General features: G+C 38.4%; 1 protein-coding gene across 2 annotated transcripts in view; it reads left to right on the top strand.

Moving 5' to 3' along the window:
* PKHD1 (PKHD1 ciliary IPT domain containing fibrocystin/polyductin) overlaps positions 1 to 17,501 on the top strand; it is a 471,024-nt gene extending 453,523 nt beyond the window's left edge. For both annotated transcript variants that reach the window (XM_045071248.1, XM_045071247.1), the window contains exon 68: positions 16,007 to 17,501. In XM_045071248.1, the coding sequence (XP_044927183.1) occupies positions 16,007 to 16,410 (404 nt within the window). In that variant the 3' untranslated portion in view covers positions 16,411 to 17,501. The remainder of the gene's footprint in view (positions 1 to 16,006) is intronic.
* The last annotated feature ends 262 nt before the right edge of the window (positions 17,502 to 17,763 follow it).

Genomic DNA, 17,763 nt, shown 5'->3' with positions numbered 1-17,763 from the left:
TTGGGGGCATAGATATTTAAAATTGTTAAATCTTCTTGTTGGACAGACAGACCCTTTGAGTATGATATAGTGTCCTTCCTCATCTCTTATTATAGTCTTTGGCTTAAAATCTAATTGATCTGATATAAGGATTGCCACTCCTGCTTTCTTCTGATGTCCATTAGCATGGTAAATTGTTTTCCACCCCCTCACTTTAAATCTGGAGGTGTCTTCGGGCTTAAAATGAGTTTCTTGGAGGCAACATATAGATGGGTTTTGTTTTTTTACCCATTCTGATACCCTGTGTCTTTTGATTGGGGCATTTAGCCCATTAACATTGAGGGTAACTATTGAGAGATATGAATTTAGTGCCATTGTATTGCCTGTAAGGTGACTGTTACTGTATATGGTCTTCGTTCCTTTCTGATCTACCACCTGTAGGCTCTCTCTTTGCTTAGAGGACCCCTTTCAATATTTCCTGTAGAGCTGGTTTGGTGTTTGCAAATTCTTTCAGTTTTTGTTTGTCCTGGAAGCTTTTAATCTCTCCTTCTATTTTCAATGATAGCCTAGCTGGATATAGTATTCTTGTCTGCATGTTTTTCTCATTTAGTGCTCTGAAAATATCATGCCAGCTGTTTCTGGCCTGCCAGGTCTCTATGGATAAGTCAGCTGCCAATCTAATAGTTTTACCATTGTATGTTACAGACTTCTTTTCCGGGGCTGCTTTCAGGATTTTCTCTTTGTCACTGAGACTTGTAAATTTTACTATTAGGTGATGGGGTGTGGGCCTATTCTTATTGATTTTGAGGGGCATTCTCTGAACCTCCTGAATTTTGATGCTCGTTCCCTTTGCCATATTGGGGAAATTCTCCCCAATAATTCTCTCCAGTATACCTTCTGCTCCCCTCTCTCTTTCTTCTTCTTCTGGAATCCCAATTATTCTAATGTTGTTTCGTCTTATGGTTTCACTTATCTCTCGAATTCTCCCCTCGTGGTCCAGTAGCTGTTTGTCCCTCTTTTGCTCAGCTTCTTTATTCTCTGTCATTTGGTCTTCTATATCACTAATTCTTTCTTCTGCCTCATTTATCCTAGCAGTGAGAGCCTCCATTTTTGATTGCACCTCATTAATAGTTTTTTTGGTTTCAACTTGGTTAGATTTTAGTTCTTTTATTTCTCCAGAAAGGGCTTTTATATCTCCCGAGAGTGTTTCTCTAATATCTTCCATGCCTTTTTCGAGCCCGGCTAGAACCTTGAGAATTGTCATTCTGAACGCTAGACCTGACATATTACCAATGTCTGTATTGAATAGGTCCCTAGCCTTCGGTACTGCCTCTTGTTCTTTTTTTTGTGGTGAATTTTTCCGTCTTGTCATTTTGTCCAGATAAGAGTATATGAAGGAGCAAGTAAAATGCTAAAAGGGTGGCAACAACCCTAGGAAAATATGCTTTAACCAAATCAGAAGAGATCCCAAATCGTGAGCGGGGAGAAAGGGGATAAAAAGAGGTTCAAAAAGGAAGAAAGATTAAAAAAAGAAAAGAAAAGAAAAAAGAGAAAGAAAAGAAAAGAATTTAAAAAAAGAAAACGAATAAAGAAAAAATATATATTAGATAAACTAGTTAAAAAACGTTAAAAAAGAAAAGGGTAAAAGTTAAAAAAAATTTTTACCAGAAGGTGAGGAAAAAAAAAAATGAAAAAGAAAAAAATTAAATTAACTACAAGACTAAAAAAAATCACAGGGAGAAAGCCATGAGTTCCGTGCTTTGCTTTCTCCTCCTTGGAATTCTGCTTCTCCCCTTGGTATTGAAACCGCACTCCTTGGTAGGTGAACTTGGTCTTGGCTGGATTTCTTGTTGATCTTCTGGGGGAGGGGCCTGGTGTAGTTATTCTCAAGTGTCTTTGCCCCAGGTGGAATTGCACCGCCCTTACCAGGGGCCGGGGTGAGTAATCCGCTCGGGTTTGCTTTCAGGAGCTTTTTTTCCCTGAGTGCTTTCCGTAGAGTTCTGTAGGACGGGAATACAAATGGCGTGCTCCTGCCCTCTGGCCCAGAGGAGTTGAGAGCCCGGGCCCCCAGTCCTCAGTGCGCCCTCAGAGAACAGCGCCCAGTTACTCCCGTCTGCCTGACCTCCGGCCGCGCTCCGAGCTCACCGAGCCTGTGGCCGGTTCAAGGTAACACCGAGCTGTGAGCTTACTGTCGGCTCTGTCTCTGTAGCCTGTTTTCCCTTTCCAATACCTGCAAGCTCTGCGACACTCAGACACCCCCCGATCCTTCTGTGACCCTGCGGGACCTGAGGCCATGTTGACCCCGCATGGGCTTCGCCCCCGTTTAGCCTCTGGAGCGATGTCCCTCAGTGGAACAGACTTTTAAAAGTCCTGATTTTGTGCTCCATTGCTCCGCTGCTTGCCGGGAGCCAGCCCCTCCCCCCCGGGGTCTATCTTCCCGTTGCTTTGGATTCACTTCTCCGCTAGTCCTACCTTTCAGAAAGTGGTTGTTTTTCTGTTTCCAGAATTGCTGTTCTTCTTCTCTTCGATCTGCCGATGGATTTGCAGGTGTTTGCAATCTTTAGATAAGCTATCTAGCTGATCTCCTGCTAGCTGAAGTAGTCTCAGCCTGCTACTTCTCCGCCATTTTGACTCTTGAGTCCCTGGTTATCTATTTTCATAATCCCTTCCCAAATTCAATTGGTCAAACAGAGCTCTGAGGCTACAGAATTGTTCCTGTGAAAGTAGGGGAGTAAAAACCTTTCCCCCTCTCACTCTTTCTTTTCCCTCCAGGACAATATTCCCCATACACAATTAGTTTTCCCAGCCTCAAAATGACCTTCTTCAATGTATCCACACATTTAAAGTCTCCATTCCTTCCTATCCCAGATCAAATTCTTCTCCTTTTCATTTTTTTTTTTTCTTAGATGGCAGGAATAATCCCCTTCTCTCAAATTTGATAACATTTCCGTCTTGTTCACTTAACACCATATATATATATATATATATATATATATATATATTCATAAAAGTTTTGTATCTCTTCTAATTCTAGCAACACTGTTACCATAGGGCATTAGGATATTAAACCACTTATAATTATTGTTGTTGAGTGAACAATGAAGATAGAGAGGAAATGAGACCTGTTCCCGCCTTTCCCCCTCTTTAGAGAATGCTGGATTCTAGCAGTTTTTCAATGGCTATAAAAAAGTCCCCTATCTCTTCTAAAAGAGATGTGGACAGTTTATTTGGGTTCACAAAATTAACAATAGGATAATGACTATACATCTTTGGGGTCCTAACAATAGGGAAAATGTGACTTCTTACTTCCAGAGAAAATGTTTTCTAGGGCCATTTTGCTTTCCTTGCTACTACTGCCTTTGTCTTTATGGGACAGCTACCACTACAGAACTCAGTGTTGCCTTCTCCTGAGCAAACATCGATCTTTGGCCACTGACCACCTTTTATTTTTTTTTCTTTTTTATGAAATCCATGTACCCAATGTTGGGAATTGAAAATTGACATGTAAAAATGGCAAGATATTAAGGATGTGTGAGTATAACCATTAACTTCAGGAATTTATGTCTCCCACTTTAGAGTCCTGTTCACTATAGATGGTATATTTTGTGAATGTAAAATAGAACAGATTGTCAGTTTACCTTTATAGGTACAAATCTGTAAGAATGACAGGGAGAAGGGAGAAGAGAGATGGTCTCAGGATGTCCAGAAGTAGGGAAAACCAAAGCAGCTCAGGACTACAGATTGTCCCAAGTTTCTAAGAAGGTAAAACTATATTTGTAAATTATTAATAAAGAACATACCCATGTCATATAATTAAAAATATATGAACACTTCCTAATTTAAAAATATGAGCAAATGAAAATAAAATATTGAAATAAATAAATGAAAATAAAAAATAAATAAAGTCTAGCACTTACTTCCTTAAAAAACTTTTAAAATAGGAATATTTTTTAAAATACCAGGAATAAGAGTCTTCCTGCTAAATAAGATGGAGAGTTCCAATGCTCTTTGCAATCAAGATCCAATATCATGTTTAACAATGGAATATTAGAAGCAGTACTACTCACATGAATACAGCACAACTTTATAACATATATTTTAGAATGCTAGAAAATGCAGGTATAAAAGCAAAATTAAGGCAATGTTAGAGAAAATATGTGATGGTTCACAAATGATATAACTGTTCAATAGTAACTTAAAAGATTTCAATGATTAACTGCTGTAATTTATAAGTTATTTGAGTAGCTTACTCAAAAATTATGTCAGTTTATGGAAAAATAATATTGTATAAGCCAGTGGTATAGTTATGAAACATACTGAAATGCATAATAGCAACTAAAAAATATGCTGTCTGGGAAAACAATCTTAACAAGAGATATATTGGACTTATATAAAAAATAAACAATATTCTATTGAATTGTTTAAATGGGAGACTTGATTACATAAGAAATTGCAACATGTTTCTAACTAGATTGACTAATATTACAAAGACATCAGTAGTTCCTAAATTAATTTTGGTTAAATGCAGCTATACTCATTTTATACTGAATAAAACAGCATAAGATGATTCTAAAGTTCTTCAGAAAATATAGATCATATAAAGAATCATGTCATCTGCAAAGAGAGAGAGTTTGACTTCTTCATTACCGATTTGGATACCTTTTATTTCTCTTTGTTGTCTGATTGCTGTTGCTAGGACTTTAATACTATGTTGAACAAGAGTGGTGAGAGTGGGCATCCTTGTCTTGTTCCTGATCTCAGCGGGAAGGCTGCAAGCTTTTTCCCATTGAGGATGATATTTGCTGTGGGTCTTTCATAGATAGCTTTGATGAAGTTCAGGAATGTTCCTTCTATCCCTATACTTTGAAGCATTTTAATCAGGAAGGGATGCTGGATTTTGTCAAATGCTTTTTCTGCATCAATTGAGAGGATCATGTGGTTCTTCTCTCTTCTCTTATTAATTTGTTCTATCACATTGATTGATTTGCAAATGTTGAACCATCCTTGTAGCCCAGGGATGAATACCACCTGGTCATGGTGGATAATCTTTTTGATGTGCTGTTGGATCCTGTTTGCTAGGATCTTGTTGAGAATCTTAGCATCCATATTCATCAGTGATATTGGTCTGAAATTCTCCTTTTTGGTAGGGTCTTTGCCTGGTTTGGGGATCAGGGTAATGCTGGCTTCATAGAAAGAGTCTGGAAGTTTTCCTTCTGCTTCAATGTTTTGAAACAGAATAGGTGTTATTTCTTCTTTGGAAGTTTGGTAGAATCCCCCAGGGAATCCATCAGGTCCTGGGCTCTTGTTTTTTTGGGAGGTTTTTGATCACTGCTTCAATCTCGTTACTAGATATTGGTCTATTCAGGTTGTAAATTTCTTCCTGGTTCAATTTTGGGGGTTTATAGCTTTCCAGGAATGCATTCATTTCATATAGGTTGTTTAGCTTATTGGCATATAACTGTTGCTAATAACTTCTGATGATTGTTTCTTCTGAGGAAGTTTCTACTTCCTTGGTGTTTGTTGTGATCTCTTCCTTTTCATTTATAATTTTATGAATTTGAGCTTTCTCTCTTTTCTTTTGGATTAGTGTGGCGAATGGTTTATCGATCTTATTGATTCTTTCAAAAAACCAGCTTCTAGTTTTATTGATACGTTCTACCGTATCTCTGGTTTCTATCTCATTGATCTCAGCTCTAATCTTGATTATTTCCCTTAGTGTGGAGTTGGTTTGATTTGTTGTTGATTCTCTAGTTCTTTAAGGTGTAGAGACAGCTGGTATGTTCTGGATTTTTCAATTTTTTTGAGGGATGCTTGGATGGCTCTGTATTTCCCCCTTAGGACTGCCTTTGCTGTATCCCCAAACTACTAGAACTCATACAACAATTCAGCAACGTGGCAGGATACAAAATCAATGTACAGAAATCAGTGGTTTTCTTATACACTAATAATGAAAATACAGAAAGGGAAATTAGAGAATTGATTCCATTTACTATAGCAACAAGAACCATAAGATACCTGGGAATAAATCTAATCAAAGAGGTAAAGGATCTGTATTCAAGGAACTACAGAACACTCATTAAAGAAATTGAAGAAGACACAAAAAGATGGAAGATCATTCCATGCTCTTGGATCGGAAGAATAAACATTATTAAAATGTCTATACTGCCTCGAGCAATCTATATTTTTAATGCTATTCCAATCAAAATTCCACCAGTATTCTTCAAAGAGCTGGAGCAAATAATCCAAAAATTTGTATGGAATCAGAAGAGACCCCAAATCGCTAAGGAAATGTTGAAAAACAAAAATAAAATGGGGGGCATCACGTTATCTGATTTCAAGCTTTACTACAAAGCTGTGATCACCAAGACAGCATGGTACTGGCATAAAAACAGACACATAGACCAGTGGAACAGAATAAAGAGCCCAGATATGGACCTTCAACTCTATGGTCAAATAATTTTTGACAAAACAGGAAAAAATATACAGATAGTCTCTTCAATAAATGGTGCTGGAAAACTGGGCAGCTATATGTAGAAGAATGAAACTCGACCATTCTCTTACACGTACACAAAGATAAACTCAAAATGGATAAAAGGCCTCAATGTGAGACAGGAATCCATCAGAATCCTAGAGGAGAACATAGGCAGTAATCTCTTCGATATCAGCCACAACAACTTCTTTCAAGATATGTCTCCAAAGGCAAAGGAAACAAAAGCGAAAATGAACTTTTGGGACTTCATCAAAATCAAAAGCTTCTGCACAGCAAAGGAAACAGTCAAGAAAACAAAGAGGCAACCCACGGAATGGGAGAAGATATTTGCAAATGACAGTACAGATAAAAGGTTGATATCCAGGATCTATAAAGAACTCCTCAAACTCAACACACACAAAACAGACAATTGTATCAAAAAATGGGCAGAAGATATGAACAGACACTTCTCCAATGAAGACTTACAAATGGTTATCAGACACATGAAAAAATGTTCATCATCACTAGCCATCAGGGAGATTCAAATTAAAACTACATTGAGATATCACCTTACACCAGTTAGAATGGCCAAAATTAGCAAGACAGGAAACAACATGTGTTGGAGGGGATGTGGAGAAAGGGAAACCCTCTTCCACTGTTGGTAGGAATGCAAGTTGGTGTAGCCTCTTTGGAGAACAGTGTGGAGATTCCTCAAGAAATTATACATAGAACTTTCCTCTGACCCTGCAATTGCACTACTGGGTATTTACCCCGAAGATACAGATGTCGTGAAAAGAAGGGCCATCTGTACCCCAATGTTTATAGCAGCAATGGCCACGGTCACCAAACTGTGGAAAGAACTAAAATGCCCTTCAATGGATGAATGGATAAGGAAGATGTGGTCTCTCTCTCTTATGCCTCCATCAGAAAAGATGAATACTCAACTTTTGTAGCAACATGGACAGGACTGGAAGAGATTATGCTGAGTGAAATAAGTCAAGCAGAGAGAGTCAATTATCATATAGTTTCACTTATTTGTGGAGCATAACAAATAGCATGGAGGACATGGGGAGATAGAGAGGAGAAGGGAGTTGGGGGAAATTGGAAAGGGAGGTGAACCATGAGAGACTATGGACTCTGAAAAACCATCTGAGGGTTTTGAAGGGGCGGAGGTGGGAGGTTGGGGTACCAGGTGGTAGGTATTATAGAGGGCACGGATTGCATGGAGCACTGGGTGTGGTACAAAAACAATGAATACTGTTATGCTGAAAATAAATTTTAAAAAAAATTAAAAAAAAAGAAAATATAGATCAATGACATAAAGCCAATTTTTTATAAGAAATTGATTTTTATGGCAGCAGTGATGGGTAGCTCAAAGGAATAATATTTAGCTTACTACTTTTAAGGCAGTGTGATACTGACAGAAGAATATTTGGAGATATTAGTGCAAATAAAATTCAACTAAATATAAATATTAAACATACAAGTGTAACATGATAAAAGAAATGAAAATAAAGGAAAACAAATGTTAGTCTATAAACAGAGTTAGTAAATTTGACTATTTAGAACACTTCTCAATCTAGGTTCACACTTCAAAAAATACAACAGTATGGGGCACCTGGGTGGCTCAGTCACAAGTGTCCGACTCTTGGTTTCAGCTCAGGTCGTGATCTCAGGGTTATGAGATTGAGCCCCAGGTCAGGCTCCACACTCAGCACTCTGCCTGAGATTCTCTCTTTTCTTCTCCCTTTGCCCCTCCCCACCTTCACTGGCATTTGTTCTCTCTCTCTCTCTCAAAAAAAAAAAATACACCAAAGTAAACTCCATATGGATTAATGAGTTAAATCAGGTTTACTGAAGCATATCCATTGCTGGAATATTATAAAAACACTAAAATGGAAATCAATCATAATATAATATGGGACTAAATGCATTTTTCCCTTCAACTTTTTAAAATTTCCATACTTTCTGATTTCCCATACATTTCTTATTAAAAATATATGATAAATTTTCACTTAAAGAAACAAATAATCTAGATTAACTAATTTTAATTATTACATATGCCTTCTTCAATATGTGGGCAGGCAGGACTGTTGCCCTTATTAACAAATGAGAAACCCAAGGTGGAGTGCATTCTTTCTGTTGGTTGATCAACTATCCTTCTGTCTGTTTCAGATCCTACTTCAGCTCCAGGGTCCAGGTGATTATATTTAAACTTCTGTGCTGAAACCAGTTCATCCGACACAGAATGCAGGACATGGAGACTAGGCTGGGAAAAATGAGCAGTGAGGGTGGTGGGAGGGTGAGGAGAGATTCATTGCTAATGTTCCCCTTACAAAAGGAGCCAGTAGCAGTACCCATACAAATTTAAAGTAGTCACAGGAACACCATTTACTTGTTGCCCAAGAAAGTTTTGGAAAACAAAAGAGGTAAAGGATAGCTGGAAAAGATATAGCTGTTTATGATGAATTGGACCCAAAACCACTAGCTGAAAAGATCCAAAACCATCGAGTCTTCCTTTTCATAGAAAAGGGATATATGTTTCCATATTTTATCCCATTCTTCCTGAAACTCGATCAAACCCACCAATGGGACTCTAGGTGTCATGGTGCGGCCATTTGATATCTTATCTCTCCATTTTAATGGGGACTTACCAACAAGGTGGAGGTAGAAGAGAGACATGCCAATTCATATGTTTTGATATTCACTATTCTTCCTTCCCTAAAACCCAAACATTCAGCTGAATGCCTTAGGACACGTATCTACTATAAATTCATTTTTTATCTAATTTGTCTGAGATCTAAGCTTCCTGTGGAGGTCCAAGATCAAAGGATCTGATTCCTTCTGATGTCAGTGCTGACATATAATGTGTACTGACTTAGTTCTGTCTATAACCTCACAGTGGGAAGCAGCCAGGCTCCCTGGGCACCTTTACACAGTGCACTTTCATTTCAACTAGGGAGTCTGTCAGGTATGTTGCTGATTGGAGCTTCCATGTAAATAATTCATGGGAGATTTTTAAATGTTTTGGGGCCTGCAAAGGGAAGATATGCTTGTGTTAGTCTTTTATGAATAGATGCAGACTTGAAGAACAAGATGGAACAGATCTCCAATGATGGTCTCTCAAAAACAAGATAACAATATCTTCAATGGGTTGAAAATAGGTGACTTGTCATGTTTGATTCCTCTTCTATGAAGTGGTGTTGGTTTTACAAAGGGATAAACATTCAAAGTCTTTTTCCTTCTTTTTAAAGTTTGCTTCTATCTAACAATGTATTATTCTTGTTCTTTGGCTATTTGCTGATCTCAGTAAACTATGTCTTTTCCTCCTGGTGGGAGCAGTAATTATGGAAATGACACCAAACTCAGTAGTTGGCATAGGACTTGGCATAATAGGAAGACGAGGTTGATGGCACAAAAAGTTCCTTCCTGGAAGAAACTCAACTCCCAAGAGGAAGATGAGACTGTCATACAAGGAAAGGTAACTAATGATAGAAGCAGCTGTCCAAGTCAAATGAGAAACTTTAGTCAACAAGTATTGAGGCATAAATCAATGCCTGTCCAGGAACGGTTCTGGAAGGATCTGAAGATCCCATACGGAAACAAGGATACCTGAAATTTCTCATAGCTCTAAGCAAGAGAATCATCCCATAGTTAGGTCATATCCCATAGCAGATATATGCCAGGGAAAAGGACTGTGGGAAAGGAGAGAGAAGACAGGAATAGCATAAGTTCAGCAGAACATTAATTGACGCATCACAGAAACAATGTAAACAACATGATTTCTTTATCTCACTTGCTTGCTCCAAATCAAAATTAAATCACATACACTTATATTATGTCATTACTCTCCCTTTCCTCACATCACTTCCCCTTCATTATTAGATTAAAATGACATGGAAAATTGGTACACTTTTGTCCAATACTGTCTGTTAGAGTGTGATACAGACATGATCATTGTCTGCTAATGCACATCAAAACAACTCTTGGGAAACTGAGAGAGGAGATAATATACAGGTTAATAAATTAGCATTTATATTACATATCAAATAGTGGTTAAGGAATTTGGAAGTGAGATATAAGAAAAACAGGCATGGGAAATGTTAATGACAGTGTTGTCACATACCCTTCCTCCGCTTACCCCCCAAACTTCCACCCCCACTCCCCTGTCCCAGGAATTTAGGATAGTTCTCAACCTTTGTTTTCACTGTAAGGCCCACAAAAGAAGACATTTGCATGCATGCCATATTTCCATGCATGTATCCAAGCCAACATTCTTCTTAACTCCCCACTTCTATCCTCAACTCTACACAGTATTATGTAGTGCTTAGAGTACAGACTCTGGAGCCAAGAATCTTGAATTCTGTCAAGTAAGTAAGATCTGTCACTACTTTGTATGTGGTCTTGGGAAGTTACTTAACCTCTTTGTACATCAGTGGCCTCCCTTCTAAAAGGGAGAATAGCATTTACTTCAGGGGTTGTTGTAAGTATTAAATTACATATATGTGTATTTAGTGCCCAACATGTGTTAATCTCTATAATTGTTATTTAAGTGTTATTTTCAATAATTAGCCCATTCCTCTTCAAAAGACAAGTCCTAGAATACAAATGAATAAGGGCATTACTAACTGAACAATCTTGTTTCTTTTAATTGGTTAAAAACCCTATAATTTAATAAAATGTTTTTTAATCAAATCAAGATACCTTGATGTTTATAAGAAATAGAATGATACATCCCTCAATACATAATGTGTTGTGACAATAAGAAACTCATCAGTTAGGAAGTACTTCCTGAAGGAAGTAAGGCATTGGGGGAGATGAATAAAAAACAGAAAGTGTTGGAAGATAGGATGAAAAAAGATTTCAAGGCTAGGATATTTTAAGATAATTCCTACAGGTGGGAGATGAGGTGATTAGGGGAAGAGCTCAGACTTTTGGGCTCAGAGGAGGGTGCAGCCAGACTGAGCACTATGTGTCTATCAAAGGAATCAGATTTGAACAGCTGGCCCTAGAAACTTGAAGTTACCAAAGTTAGAAAGGAGTATACTTTCTGAAAATAATGCTTATAATTTGTAAGCCAGTATGTACATTAAGTTTCCATGAAACACTCAGATGAATGGTTCTTTTTTTTCTTCCTGAAGTTATCATCATCGCAGTAATAATCCAACCGCAACACAACAGCTGAGCTTTATAGGGTCCTTCATAGTTTACAAGGTGCCAAACCATGTTGTAACTCATCTGCTTTCATGAAAGTTTTAGAAGATAGCAGACCAAATTTTCCCATATCATTAAAAGAAAACTGCACTCCAAAGGGTCAATTAGTTTTCCTAGTAAACCCAGACATAAGTTCAATAGGTTTAGTAGTCCTTGTATTCTTACTACCTGCCCTGAGGTCATGTATGAGTACACACATGCATATGCACACATATGCACACATACATATACACATGCACACATACACATGTTCACACACACACACACACACACACACACACAGTGAGCAGTAGCCAGAATGTGAAATTAGGGACTTTGTTACTGTGAAATGCTTTTCCATATGTGTCATCTGAAAAAACTTCCCACTTTCTTGAACATTCTTCTTAACAGAGAAGGAAACTAGTATCAGTGTTCAGTTAACAGTGAGATAATTTCTGTAGAACATAAAAGCAGAGTAAAAGCAAGCCCATGTTTTCAAGGAGGCTATAATTTCTTGGGGGGAAATGTAAAATACATTAATGCCCTTATTTTATAGTATTCATTCAAGAAAAACTCATTAGCACCTACAGCCACCAGGAAGTTGGACAGCCACCAGTAATACAGTCTGAGTGGGATATTTTTATTTTCAATTGGTTTATTTTCATGTGCACCAAAAAATGTTTTGTAGTTTTTTCTGATGCAATAGAAATATATTCTGTTTTGCTTTCTCTAGATTACAAGATCTCTTCTGTTTTCTAATCTCTCAACTATAAGTGGGGATAGTTCTTAAGTCCCTGACCCATATCTAGATATTCAATAAATGTTAGCCTTTTTCTCTTCCCCACCACTGTTCCATCTTGCACTCAGAATCTGTCTGCTTGGCTGTCCAATATTTTTGACTCTGGCCTACTCTTCTTTGTTATGTTTTGCTCAAACTATTGTAGTAGTCTTTCAACTGACCTCCTTCTCTCCCCCACAGTTCACTGTCTTCATTATAGAAAGGCTCTTCATCCCCAGATGAAAATAATATGTCACTGCTCTACTCTAAAACCACCACCTCATCTTCTGTGATATAAATTCCAGATTCCTTAGTTGAGTTTTCAAGACCCCTTATTTATTTATGAGCTCTATCAAGTATGATAACTTTTTTCTTTTACCACTCTCCCCCTACATCCACATCTATATATACAACTTCAGTTCTCCGTGTCTGGAGCTATTTTCAGAGTCCCCAGCGCATCTTGTTTGTTTTTACTGACTTGGTTTTGCATGTGCCATCCTGTATATTAGAATGTCTTTCTAACATATTATGCCTCAAAACTTGAGTCATATCCTTTGTGAAGTCTTTCTAACATTTCAGGCAGGGTGAAGCAATTCCTCTTTTGTCTTCTCTAGTGTTTTACTTACATATTCACTCTACACACTCACTATAAGGCTCTCAACTTCATCAGCTTAGAGGTCTGTTTCCCAGAGCCCCTGGAGAGCAGGGGACATGTTCCCAGGACGTTTGTTATCGTAGGACCTAATACGAGCTCTGTGCATTTTCTGATTTATGTCTGTCTCCACTACTAGAGCATAAACGCATGATATTAGGACTGCTTCTTGTTCATTGCTGTATTTCTAGGCCTACCACATAGTAGGTGCTCAGAAAATGAATGAATGAATGAATGAGTGAATGAAAGGAAAGGAAAAAAAAAGAAAGAAAGGGGAGGGAAGAAAGAGAGGGAGGGCGGGAGAAAGGGAGAGAGAAAGAAAGAAACTAATAAGCCAGTGAGAAAATAGATGAGATCTCCAATGAAGAATCTCTACAGGCTCCAAATGAGTCCTCCTACAACCTAGTCTGAGCACCTGAAAAGGGATTGCATGAATGAAAGAGGGTAAATAAAAGGTAGAATGTGAGAAGGACTTGACAACTTCATTCTTCAGAGATATTAAATCTGAGGCACTTTTGAAACTTCAGAGTGAAAAATGTCTCAAACCTTCAGCAACCAAGATATTTGGCAAATAAATGCAAATCTGAGAGGTGACATTTAAAAAATTGATGAGAATGGAAATATATAAGCAAACTTGGGGAAAAAGATAATCCCAAGTTAGACATCTGGAGTCTCTCTTGTTGGTGGTGCTTGCTTTTTCATTTTGATGTGAATTTCTATAATGTTTCTATCTGTGTAAGATAAAGATATCTAGAGGGCTATTAATTTAGGGTACATTTTTTACTAAGATAAACCATAGACAGAGTAAAAAAAAAAGATGTATATGGAATCCTATTAAGTTATTATGTTAGATGGTAAAGACCAGGCTAGCTAAATTAAAATCTTATATCTTTATTTGGAGGCTTTGTAACTTAGGGCAAGTAACTCCACACTCTGTACCTTTGTTTCTCCATCTGTAAAATGAGGACAATAATGGGACCTGCCTTCTGGGATGGCTATGAAGATTAACTGAGTGAATGAATGTAAAGCATTAGGAACAGTGCCTGGCAGGGATGAGAACTCTCCAAGCATTAGCAATTTGAATTATGGTGATTATTTTTTGAAAAGATTTTATTTATTTATTTGACAGAGAAAGAGAGAGATCACAAGTAAGTGGAGAGGCAGGCAGAGAGAGAGGAGGAAGCAGGCTCCCTGCTCAGGACCCTGGGATGTGGGGCTCGATCTCAGGACCCTGGGATCATGACCTGAGCCAAAGGCAGAGGCTTTAACCCACTGAGCCACCCAGGTGCCCCTATGGTGAATATTTTTTATCCAGTCTACCACATTGTAGATTCTGGGTAGTTCTTAGCATAAATCATCTTATTTGACCTTCAAACAATCCTATGAGGTGGGTACCATCAATATAACTGTTTTACAGATGAGGAAACTGAAGCACATGGAAAATAAGTACAATCCACCCCAAACCGGATATCGGACTACATTTGTTTGATTCCCAGCCTGTACTCTTAGCTTTTTTGCTCTGTTGCTTCTAGGGACCATCTCTTATATATTTAATACCATAAACATCTGTTTTAGTAGGTTTTACTTGACTGCATCAGTAGAACTCTATATAGCTCTAGTTCATCTTTATGTATTACCCAATGATATGATAGGTTAGTTAGCTTATTCACATATGGCATGATCACATTTTAAAGGCTGGAAGTGTTATGGCTTATATAATACATCCTGCAAAGAATTGGGACAGATTAGGGCAAAAGTGCCCAGATCATCTGTTTACTGTGGCAGTACCAATGTTGCACTCTTCTGAGTTGAATATTTATTCCGCTGAGTAGGAAAATAAAATATAAATGAAATGTCAAGGGAAGAAAACTGTAATTAAAATAAGACTGCTAAAGTGAAATACATTTTAGTAAATTGCAAAGTAGTACTTGAGAGTAATATGAAATTATACAACTGAAGTCCAGAGAGGCTAAGAGACAGGAAGGATGAAAGTCACAGAGCCAGCTAGCAAGGAAAGGGAACATTTTTTTACTCCAGTCTAGTGCTCTTTCTCTCCTTCCACTATTACACAACCCGATATGTATACACTCATATGGATACATGTTTATTGATATGTTTATGTTATCTCTACATATGTTTAAATTCATGTCATAAAATCAAAGATAATCAAATTGTGAGTTTGTCATAAAAACCATAGTGTTAAGACTGGCTTTTAGAGCTCAAATTTCTTTTTTTTTTTTTAAGATTTTATTAATTTATTTATTTGAGAGAGAGAGAGAGATTAGGGGGAGGCAGGGAGTAGACGTCATTGAGCAGGGATCCCAACGTGGGGCTCAACCCCAGGACCCTGAGATCATAACCGGAGCTAAAGGCAGATCCTTAACCAACTGAGTCACCCAGGCACCACTAGAGCTCAAATTTCTCAATACAAATGTGAGTTGGCCTGCTTGGTAAGATCTGACTGTAGTGTGGTTTTTGTATTTAAGCCATTGTGCTTACAAGGAGAAATTCTTGTTGACTTATCCATATCATAAAAGGTGTTCTTTGGGGGAAATTATATTATCAAGTTTTTGTATTTATTTGTTTGTTTCTTTGTTTATTAATGAAGCCTAATGCAGGGCTTGAACTCAAAACCCTAAAATCAAGGCCTGAGCTGAGGTCAAGAGTTGGATGCTCAACTGACTGAGCCACTCAGGTGCCCCTATCAAATCTTTATTAGATAATTAATATTAATTATACTTTGGGCATGGGATACAGTGGCTTTTTTTGTTAAAAATATATTTCTAAATGCATTTGTAGATCAATAAACTGATACAACTCAATCTTTAATTGACAGTATCGTTTCTGGAATGCGAAGTATGTCAAGTGAGGGTTCTTAACCTTAACTGATTTGAGAACTAAATCCATTTCTTCCCTAACTTCTTTTCTCCCACAGAGATAAAGATGAAGGTGATTGTGGACAGGCTGAACCAGCTTCCCCACCAGTCCCTGAATGGAGTGTCCCGAAGGAAGGTGGGCCGTCGCGCTGCCCAAAAGGAGGGTGGCCGCCGAGAAGAGGTGGTTGCACCTGCTCCCAGTATTACTGGTGTCACATCCCAGGGTCACACCTGTGATCCGGGCTCTCCTGCTCAGCAGGTGTACCTTCAAGAGACTGGGACCTGGAAGGAGGCCCAAGAGCAGCTGGTCAGATACCAAATGGCAGGTCAAGATCAGAGATTGCTGCTTTGCCCAGATCTCAGACAAGAAAGGGAGCAGATGCAGGGCCAGACCCCATTGAGCCAGGAAAGAGGCCACTTGGGGCTTTCTCAAGAGAAGAAAGCCTCTTGTGGTGCTACCTAGGAATTCTGTCCTCATTCTGTACACCTGGAAACTATTCAGGAACAGCTGTGATAGACACATGAAAATTGATGTGCTCATGGGCTTTGCTGAGACTTGCATTAAGGACAAAGATATAAAAACAGTTAAGTTTGGAGAAAGCAGTTGTCCATGGACCAAAGTTACATTTTTTTTTAAACAGTTCTTCCTGTTAATAGCTGGGTTGAATTTAAGACTAGAAGAAAACTATTTGGGGAAACTAGAGATAACCAAGGGCCGAAGCAGATTATTAGTGAACTCATTTTTCAGAGCACTGATTTTTGGAGAAGATAATGTGTACACCTGTCTAGTGAAGGAGGGAAGAGATTATATTGAATGTACCTCTCCAGTCTGTGTGCGAGGGGTTCTAATGAAGACCAGAGTAAAGGGTCAACTGGTATTGAGTTGGGTAAGGATGCTAAAGGCAGTTTCGCTTAATTCAAACATCTGAAGAGTGCTCATTAGTGTTCAAACTGGACACTTTAAGCAGCCTGATTGTGTCCTTGGCTCTGAATCCAAAAGGACTTACACTCCAAGGGAGTAAAACAAAGATGGTAGAGGCGAGGAGAATCTCCAGAAACAACTTGTTCTCAGTTTTCCCTAAATATAAATCAGGACTTACCAATCTCTGAGAGATTCAGAGGCTGTCCTATTTTGAATTAGAACAGAGAAAAGAAACAAATGCTTCCTTTGCAGAATTTTAAATAATGATGCTCTGGAACTAGTCCCATAGTAGGTACAGGCAGGAAGTCATCATGGCTCAAGGTATCAATGGGAAAGTATGTCTTGCTCTACCAAGAGTTTTTGGGAACATTCTAAGTCTTTTGTCCACTCTTTAGATGTATTATGGACATCTCAAACCTTAAAGCCGCCTTGAAAGGAGTGAGGCAACTTTCTCTGTGACACAGTATTGGATTCTGAGGAAGATAATGATTAAGTATCAAAATTAATGTTCTCCAAGAAATTTCAGTCCAGGCTATCTGTGTTTAAGAAGGGCATTGATGGCAGGGTGCCTGGGTGGCTCAGTGGGTTAAGGCTTCTGCCTTCGGCTCAGGTCATGATCCCAGGGTCCTGGGATTGAGCCCTGCATCGGGCTCTCTGCTCAGCAGGGAGCCTGCTTCCCTTCCTCTCTCTGCCTGCCTCTCTGCCTACTTGTGGTCTCTCTCTCTGTCAAGTAAATAAATAAAATCTTAAAAAAAGGGGGGGGCATTGACGGGCAATCTGGCCTATAGAAATTTACTCTGGAGGTCAAACTGGCTCCCTGAATCCTTTTGTGTGTGTGTGTGTGTGTGTGTGTGTGTGTGTGTGTGTGTGTTCTATTTGGGCACTAACAGTATT

This window comes from Mustela putorius, unplaced genomic scaffold (genome assembly GCF_011764305.1).
Source record: "Mustela putorius furo isolate JIRA1106 unplaced genomic scaffold, ASM1176430v1.1 tig00003983_pilon_pilon_pilon, whole genome shotgun sequence".
Lineage (NCBI taxonomy): Eukaryota > Metazoa > Chordata > Mammalia > Carnivora > Mustelidae > Mustela > Mustela putorius.
The sequence above is the reverse complement of the archived record's forward strand: the minus strand, read 5'-3'. Positions and strand labels throughout refer to the sequence as shown.